The sequence below is a fragment of the Salvelinus alpinus genome, chromosome 2 (assembly GCF_045679555.1).
Source record: "Salvelinus alpinus chromosome 2, SLU_Salpinus.1, whole genome shotgun sequence".
Taxonomy (NCBI): Eukaryota; Metazoa; Chordata; class Actinopteri; order Salmoniformes; family Salmonidae; genus Salvelinus; species Salvelinus alpinus.
In genome coordinates, this window is record NC_092087.1 from 95045299 (window position 1) to 95054757 (window position 9459).

Sequence of the window (9459 nt, forward strand, 5' to 3'; positions counted from 1 at the left end):
GCTGTTTCACCATTATGGATTCCAGATCTAATCAGACTGAATGTCAGGGACTCTTTTCACTCTCAGGGAAATAGGTTGTATTTTGTAGTGTATAACAGGGTTGTGGCCAATTTCAGAATTGAATTGAGAATGACTGAAATTCCAATTAAATTAATTTGAATTGAAGTAGTAAACAGGATTCATAATTGCAATTTGAATTTGAATGAAAGAAAATATAATTGAATTCTGTGAAATGAAAGTGTGTCTTCTACTCTTTACGGTGTAGTCTATACAAATGTACAAGTCATAACGCTCACTTACTCTCTACACACACACACACTGATTCTTCAGTTCTGTCTTCTACTCTTTAGGTGTAGTCTATACAAATGTACAAGTCATAACCTCACTTACTCTCTCACACACACACACTGATTCTTCAGTTCTGTCTTCTACTCTTTAGGTGTAGTCTATACAAATGTACAAGTCATAACCTCACTTACTCTCTCACACACACACACACTGATTCTTCAGTTCTGTCTTCTACTCTTTCGGTGTAGTCTTTACAAATGTACAAGTCATAACCTCACTTACTCTCTCACACACACACACTGATTCTTCAGTTCTGTCTTCTACTCTTTAGGTGTAGTCTATACAAATGTACAAGTCATAACCTCACTTACTCTCTCACACACACACACTGATTCTTCAGTTCTGTCTTCTACTCTTTAGGTGTAGTCTATACAAATGTACAAGTCATAACCTCACTTACTCTCTCACACACACACACTGATTCTTCAGTTCTGTCTTCTACTCTCTAGGTGTAGTCTATACAAATGTACAAGTCATAACCTCACTTACTCTCTCACACACACACACACTGATTCTTCAGTTCTGTCTTCTACTCTTTCGGTGTAGTCTTTACAAATGTACAAGTCATAACCTCACTTACTCTCTCACACACACACACTGATTCTTCAGTTCTGTCTTCTACTCTTTAGGTGTAGTCTATACAAATGTACAAGTCATAACCTCACTTACTCTCTCACACACACACACTGATTCTTCAGTTCTGTCTTCTACTCTTTCGGTGTAGTCTTTACAAATGTACAAGTCATAACCTCACTTACTCTCTCACACACACACACTGATTCTTCAGTTCTGTCTTCTACTCTTTAGGTGTAGTCTATACAAATGTACAAGTCATAACCTCACTTACTCTCTCACACACACACACTGATTCTTCAGTTCTGTCTTCTACTCTTTAGGTGTAGTCTATACAAATGTACAAGTCATAACCTCACTTACTCTCTCACACACACACACTGATTCTTCAGTTCTGTCTTCTACTCTCTAGGTGTAGTCTATACAAATGTACAAGTCATAACCTCACTTACTCTCTCACACACACACACACTGATTCTTCAGTTCTGTCTTCTACTCTTTCGGTGTAGTCTTTACAAATGTACAAGTCATAACCTCACTTACTCTCTCACACACACACACTGATTCTTCAGTTCTGTCTTCTACTCTTTAGGTGTAGTCTATACAAATGTACAAGTCATAACCTCACTTACTCTCTCACACACACACACTGATTCTTCAGTTCTGTCTTCTACTCTTTCGGTGTAGTCTTTACAAATGTACAAGTCATAACCTCACTTACTCTCTCACACACACACACTGATTCTTCAGTTCTGTCTTCTACTCTTTAGGTGTAGTCTATACAAATGTACAAGTCATAACCTCACTTACTCTCTCACACACACACACTGATTCTTCAGTTCTGTCTTCTACTCTTTCGGTGTAGTCTTTACAAATGTACAAGTCATAACCTCACTTACTCTCTCACACACACACACTGATTCTTCAGTTCTGTCTTCTACTCTTTAGGTGTAGTCTATACAAATGTACAAGTCATAACCTCACTTACTCTCTCACACACACACACTGATTCTTCAGTTCTGTCTTCTACTCTTTCGGTGTAGTCTATACAAATGTACAAGTCATAACCTCACTTACTCTCTCACACACACACTGATTCTTCAGTTCTGTCTTCTACTCTTTAGGTGTAGTCTATACAAATGTACAAGTCATAACCTCACTTACTCTCTCACACACACACACTGATTCTTCAGTTCTGTCTTCTACTCTTTCGGTGTAGTCTTTACAAATGTACAAGTCATAACCTCACTTACTCTCTCACACACACACACTGATTCTTCAGTTCTGTCTTCTACTCTTTAGGTGTAGTCTATACAAATGTACAAGTCATAACCTCACTTACTCTCTCACACACACACACTGATTCTTCAGTTCTGTCTTCTACTCTTTCGGTGTAGTCTATACAAATGTACAAGTCATAACCTCACTTACTCTCTCACACACACACTGATTCTTCAGTTCTGTCTTCTACTCTTTAGGTGTAGTCTATACAAATGTACAAGTCATAACCTCACTTACTCTCTCACACACACACACTGATTCTTCAGTTCTGTCTTCTACTCTTTCGGTGTAGTCTTTACAAATGTACAAGTCATAACCTCACTTACTCTCTCACACACACACACTGATTCTTCAGTTCTGTCTTCTACTCTTTAGGTGTAGTCTATACAAATGTACAAGTCATAACCTCACTTACTCTCTCACACACACACACTGATTCTTCAGTTCTGTCTTCTACTCTTTCGGTGTAGTCTATACAAATGTACAAGTCATAACCTCACTTACTCTCTCACACACACACTGATTCTTCAGTTCTGTCTTCTACTCTCTAGGTGTAGTCTATACAAATGTACAAATTGTAAATTCAATATCAAACATGTAATGTACATGCATATAAAATATTGGTGAAACAATTCATTTTCAGCACAAACTCTTGAAATGGATAATTAAAGAAAACAAAACCTTTATGCAAATATTCTACGGTATTATATTTCATTCGTAACTAAATGCCAGTTACGAATGAAATATAATACCGTAGAATATTTGCATAAAGGTTTTGTTTTCCTTGATTATCCATTTCAGGGAGTTCAACATGAGGGAAATACTACATTTCTCACAATACATTAGTTTAATTAACACTCAAGTTGACCAGAAATCATAAAAAAGCCAAACAAATGAAATGGTTGGTGTAAATATAATGGTCTATTCTTTTTTTTCTTTTTTCTTTTACCCCCTTTTCTCCCCAATTTTCGTGGTATCCAATTGCTAGTAATTACTGTCTTGTCTCATCGCTACAACTCCCGTACGGGCTCGGGAGAGACGAAGGTCGAAAGCCATGCGTCCTCCGAAACACAACCCAACTAAGCCGCACTGCTTCTTAACACAGCGCGCCTCCAACCCGGAAGCCAGCTGCACCAATGTGTCGGAGGAAACACCGTGCACCCGGCTCCCTTGGTTAGCGCACACTGCGCCCGGCCCGCCACCGGAGTCGCTGGTGCGCGATGAGACAAGGATATCCCTACCGGCCAAACCCTCCCTAACCCGGACGACGCTAGATGTTCCTGTAGCAAAGGCTGTAAAACAGATTGGTAGAACTACAGTGAGGACTGATGGAGCTGACATGGATGTACCTGTAGTAAGTGGACCTACTGTCAGACTGATGGAGCTGACATGGATGTACCTGTAGTAAGTGGACCTACTGTCAGACTGATGGAGCTGACATGGAGGTACCTGTAGTAAGTGGACCTACTGTCAGGCTGATGGAGCTGACATGGAGGTACCTGTAGTAAGTGGACCTACTGTCAGACTGATGGAGCTGACATGGATGTACCTGTAGTAAGTGGACCTACTGTCAGACTGATGGAGCTGACATGGATGTACCTGTAGTAAGTGGACCTACTGATGGAGCTGACATGGAGGTACCTGTAGTAAGTGGACCTACTGTCAGACTGATGGAGCTGACATGGAGGTACCTGTAGTAAGTGGACCTACTGTCAGACTGATGGAGCTGACATGGATGTACCTGTAGTAAGTGGACCTACTGTCAGACTGATGGAGCTGACATGGATGTACCTGTAGTAAGTGGACCTACTGTCAGACTGATGGAGCTGACATGAATGTTCCTGTAGTAAGTGGACCTACTGTCAGACTGATGGAGCTGACATGGATGTACCTGTAGTAAGTGGACCTACTGTCAGACTGATGGAGCTGACATGGAGGTACCTGTAGTAAGTGGACCTACTGTCAGACTGATGGAGCTGACATGGAGGTACCTGTAGTAAGTGGACCTACTGTCAGACTGATGGAGCTGACATGGATGTACCTGTTGTAAGTGGACCTACTGATGGAGCTGACATGGAGGTACCTGTAGTAAGTGGACCTACTGTCAGACTGATGGAGCTGACATGGATGTACCTGTAGTAAGTGGACCTACTGATGGAGCTGACATGGATGTACCTGTAGTAAGTTGACCTACTGTCAGACTGATGGAGCTGACATGGATGTTCCTGTAGTAAGTGGACCTACTGATGGAGCTGACATGAATGTTCCTGTAGTAAGTGGACCTACTGATGGAGCTGACATGGATGTTCCTGTAGTAAGTGGACCTACTGTCAGACTGATGGAGCTGACATGGATGTACCTGTAGTAAGTGGACCTACTGTCGGGTCTTGTGTTTCTGCTGGTCCTGGTTTGGTTTGGAGGTCTGTTCAGAAATATTATGCTCATAAATGTGTGGTGTCAAAGGAAACTTTGATAATGAATAAAGTTGACTTCATAGTTTTTATCAATACAACTCTGGTTGTGGAAAGCAGAAATGACAGGTTGAAGGTTATAATATATTGGTGGTAACAAATGGTTGTTGACATGCTGAACAATCCTAAAGCTGGAGTGTTATAGATAAAGCTTAATAGGGTTGGGGGGAGGGTGTGGTAGAAGTTAAGGATTTATTTGGTTTTGAATTGTATTTTCATGGTAGTACAGAATTGGTCAGATCATGATTGATTCCAAGACGAGAGTTGGCGGCACTTTAAACGTTTGTTTGCGGACCGCCATGAAGAAGAAGATTAAGTCGCCAACAACACAACGTCAATACCGGAAATACTACACGAACAAAGAGGAGAACAACATGAGACTCAATCGTATCGATTGTGCTGTGGACAAACGTTTTTAAGGATACACTACGCGGTGAGTTGATGCCTATTCCGAAGCTAGTTAGCTAGATTAATTGATCAAACTACCTTGTATTTTATGACGTTTTTGGAATAGATTCCTGTTGGAACGTTCCACAAATAGAGCGCTAGACTAGTAACCGGACGGTTGCTATATCGAATCAACGACCTGACAAGGTAAAAATCTGTCGTTTTGCCCCTGGACAAGGAAGTTAACACACCGTTCCTAGGCTGTCGTTGTAAATAAGAAGGTGTTCTTAACTGACTTGCCTAGTTAAATAAAGGTACAATTTAAAAATATATATTCATATTGGTAGGAAATACTAGAATCTTTCTACTGGTCTCTCAATATCTCATCATCATGAAGTTATATTAGGAACTGAAGCACACACACAGTAGATTGCAGTGTTTGCAGAGAATATCTACTATATATGATCTACTATATTTTCTTTGCTCAAATTGACTTTAGACATGGCCCATAATCCTCCTAGAACCCAAGGTAAGAGTGAAGGAGATGGTCCTACAGATGTAGGATCTTAATTTGATCCCTCTTTTGTTGCAAATCATTTTACTACACAGCAGGAAATGCAAACATGTAATGTATTGGAGTTTTAAAGTTCTCTGAAGTCTGTATTTTCCACTTGATTTGCCCTAATGAAAAATGTATCAACCCCTTAAAAAAATGTCAGTTAATTATAATACACAATGGGCTCCTGAGGGGCGCAGCGGTCTAAGGCACTGCATCTCAGTGCACTACAGTCCCTGGTTCGATTCCAGGCTGTATCACATCCGGACATAATTGGAGTCCAATAGGGCTGCTCACAATTGGCCCAGAGTGGTTTAGCGTGGTTTTGCCGGGGTAGGTCGTCATTGTAAACAGGAATTTGTTCTTAACTGACTTGCCTAGTTAAATAAAAGATGGTTCACATTTCCTGTTGCTGCAGGATTATTTTCCTGCTGAAGCAAACATGGCTCAAATTAAGATCCTACATCTGTATTTAATACAAAGACCACTTTAAACCAATAACTAACATTTGATAATTACACTATTGTTGTGCAGATTCTCCTCTCCTGGAACCCAATGATCCCATTGTTGGACAGGCCTTCACCTTGCCATCATCGACCTATGGGACAATGGAAGAAGAGAGCCAGGACTGTGTCAGAGTGTCTGACAGCTCAGCTGAGGCCATGGAGGAGTTAAGCATCACAGAATGTAGAGTAGTGGACCAGAGCCTGTGTACTACTGATCCTCCCATGGTAAGACCCTCACTGATAAGACAGACAGAATGTAGAGTAGTGGACCAGAGCCTGTGTACTACTGATCCTCCCATGGTAAGACCTTCACTGATAAGACAGACAGAATGTAGAGTAGTGGACCAGAGCCTGTGTACTACTGATCCTCCCATGGTAAGACCTTCACTGATAAGACAGACAGAATGTAGAGTAGTGGACCAGAGCCTGTGTACTACTGATCCTCCCATGGTAAGACCTTCACTGATAAGACAGACAGAATGTAGAGTAGTGGACCAGAGCCTGTGTACTACTGATCCTCCCATGGTAAGACCCTCACTGATAAGACAGACAGAATGTAGAGTAGTGGACCAGAGCCTGTGTAGTACTGATCCTCCCATGGTAAGACCTTCACTGATAAGACAGACAGAATGTAGAGTAGTGGACCAGAGCCTGTGTACTACTGATCCTCCCATGGTAAGACCTTCACTGATAAGACAGACAGAATGTAGAGTAGTGGACCAGAGCCTGTGTACTACTGATCCTCCCATGGTAAGACCTTCACTGGAAAAAAAGACAAGTTGAATATGTTTCTATTACATTTCTCTTCATAATCTTTCAAATCTATTGTTTTTCAATTTTAGAGGTCTCTTGAAAACTTTGAACCAGAAATCTATGATCACGAGGGCAAGGGAGCATACAGGTAACTCAGTATTATTTTACTTGTTTTCTCATGAATAGTTTGTAAGGACAATGCCTTATTTTTCAAATCATATTCAGGGAATGTAATTAAAATGTAATTCTTCACCATTGTTTCCTCTAGGTTCCAGTGCCCCAGTGCAGGTCTGTTCCAGTGCAGTATAACAGGCCTGGTGTTTAGGATGGAGGGAGAGGGAGAGGTGTTCTATAAGACAGTCCACTGGGACAGGAGGCTTCTATCCCAGAGAGGCAAGAGACCTGCAGGACCCCTGTTCAACATCGACTGCCCTCAGAAGTCTGTCTGTCAACTACACCTCCCACACTGTCAGATTCATTCTGGTGAGTATTTTCATGAATGAAAGATGTTCAACTGCCCTGAACAAGATTGTAAATTTAATTTGTTCATTGCCTCATTTGTCATTGCTATTGTAGTATATCAGAGAAAGCTCAATGTTCTCTTTTGGGAGATTCTCAATTGGACCCGTCTGCCTAAAAAGAATAGTAATAATTACTAATGATGATGATAATAATAGAACGCTGATTGCCTCCTGCAGAAGAGGATGCTCAGGTCTATCCTCCCGCGGAAGAGTTACGAAATCAGCCCTTTGAAACAGCTGTTTTCTCATAAGAGAAAATAATTCATACCTTTAAAAACAATATGTTACTTCTCCATTCATCTATGAAACATCTAGCACAACTAACGACATGTCATTTGGGATTCCACCCCTGTAAATTTCATTTGCCTGATGACTCGCTAGTGGAGAAGGAGTCTCATTTCATACAAGCGCATTTGTTTCCACATTCCTTCTTCAATTACCTTTGACCTTTTTCAGAAGGAGGTGAGGAGAGGATGTGAGGAATTGAGGAAATCCAATTGCGTTTCTGTTTCTTTCCTAGATGGTGGATGTGACTTCCTGTCTGTTGCCCATGTGACTGATGACAACGTGGAGTTTCTCCCTCCCCATGAGACAACAGACACACATGTCATAATAAGCATCATTGGATCCTCTGCTTATGGTGATGTCACGGATGAGGATGCTCCCATCTCCCCTATCCAGGGGCTTGTGTTGTTGTTCTACCAACCGTTTGTCTCTGAAAAGAGGTCCATCCTGAATGTGTTGTTGCTTCCCAGAAATGTTGTGATCAGGGAGGTAAGCATAACTAAGATTTCAAATCCCACTTCTGTCTGGAATTCCATCAGGCTGGCAGTGTCACACAACATAGAAAAATAACATTCTCTCTGTGCCACAAGAATGCATGTTCATATACTTGTTGACACCAAACCAGAATCAAAAAATAATAATTCTGACAAAGGGCTTGAGTTTGCACAACATGTGTATTTGATTGAAGCATTTCTGTCCATTGTTGATTCTCAAGGTGCAAGAGGAGAGGAAGAGGAGGAATGGAGACAAAGAAACCTTTGTTGAAACAAATCCTCACTGCAATCTAACCCCGAAGAAAGCATACATCCTCTCCACAGATATTACAGATGGATATAAGATCACCCCAAGAGTAATTACTATCTAGACGTCATAAAGAGATTACAACTTTAGATATTTATTTAACTCTGACTTCAGTATCTTCACACTTCATGTAAGATCGTAGATACTGACTCTGGCTTTTTGTGTTCCAGACAGCAGAATTTATGGATTTCCAGTCCTATGAAAACTACTTCCCCACATTTCAGTTGTTCTTGCTGACTGTTGTTAAAGAGTTTGATCTTCTTGTGAAAGAAAATGGCAGCACTGAACATGAATGGGAGAGACGTGTCTGGCTTCCAGGTAACAGACATTTAGAGCTGAACTCAAATGAACTCTGACATGTGGTGTAGGTGGAAGTAGCATTAGGAATAGAAGTACAACTACAGGTGCTGCTGTTATTGAATTATGATGATATGTTCTCATCAGGTCTTCTATGATGATGATGATATGTTCTCATCAGGTCTTCTATGATGATGATGATATGTTCTCATCAGGTCTTCTATGATGATGATGAAATGTTCTCATCAGGTCTTCTATGATGATATGTTCTCATCAGGTCTTCTAGTTCTATTAGTCTCCTCCCTGATGGCCACCACATCACAAACAATGATAATATGAGGAAATCCCTTTTTTTTTTTTTTTTTTACGGTTCTTCTAATGGTTCTGTGTTGTAAAATGTATTACACCTGCAGCTCCTGTCCTGGTCCAACCCCATGGGCCTGTGGCACCAGTACCAGCAGCTTCTGTCCAGGCCCAGGCTCATGGCCCTGCAGTTCCTATCCAGCTTCAGGCAGTTCCAGCTCCGCATCAGCCTGCACCTCAGCCAGCAGGCCCCGCCCAGGTCCAGCCTCATGGGCCTGCAGCTCCTACTGCTATTGTCCGTCCATCTGTCCGTGAAGATTAACTAGACTTGAGATAATCAAATCAGCGGCTTCCAAATAAACATTTAATGAAAAGTA

The 9459-nt window shown here is 41.2% G+C and overlaps 1 protein-coding gene across 2 annotated transcripts; it reads left to right on the forward strand.

The window, feature by feature from the left end:
• Nucleotides 1–4963: 4963 nt before the first annotated feature.
• Nucleotides 4964–9459, forward strand: LOC139545600 (uncharacterized). 2 transcript variants are annotated; one of them, XM_071353568.1, is made up of 8 exons: nucleotides 4964–5106; nucleotides 6151–6347; nucleotides 6965–7023; nucleotides 7144–7358; nucleotides 7917–8170; nucleotides 8397–8531; nucleotides 8653–8800; nucleotides 9193–9459. In XM_071353568.1, the coding sequence occupies exons 2-8, from the start codon at nucleotides 6225–6227 to the stop codon at nucleotides 9402–9404; spliced, it is 1146 nt and encodes a 381-aa protein (XP_071209669.1). In that variant the 5' UTR covers nucleotides 4964–5106; nucleotides 6151–6224; the 3' UTR covers nucleotides 9405–9459. The 2 variants fall into 2 exon arrangements, with proteins under 2 accessions (XP_071209669.1, XP_071209660.1); XM_071353559.1 differs by lacking the exons at nucleotides 4964–5106; nucleotides 6151–6347 and adding an exon at nucleotides 6769–6872.

Coding starts and splice junctions, on each gene's coding strand:
- LOC139545600 (XM_071353568.1), top strand. CDS start 6,225: ATGGAAGAAGAGAGCCAGGACTGTGTCAGAGTGTCTGACAGCTCAGCT. Junction 6,348..6,964: donor GTACTACTGATCCTCCCATG/GTAAGACCCTCA, acceptor TTTCAATTTTAG/AGGTCTCTTGAAAACTTTGA. Junction 8,171..8,396: donor GAAATGTTGTGATCAGGGAG/GTAAGCATAACT, acceptor TTGATTCTCAAG/GTGCAAGAGGAGAGGAAGAG.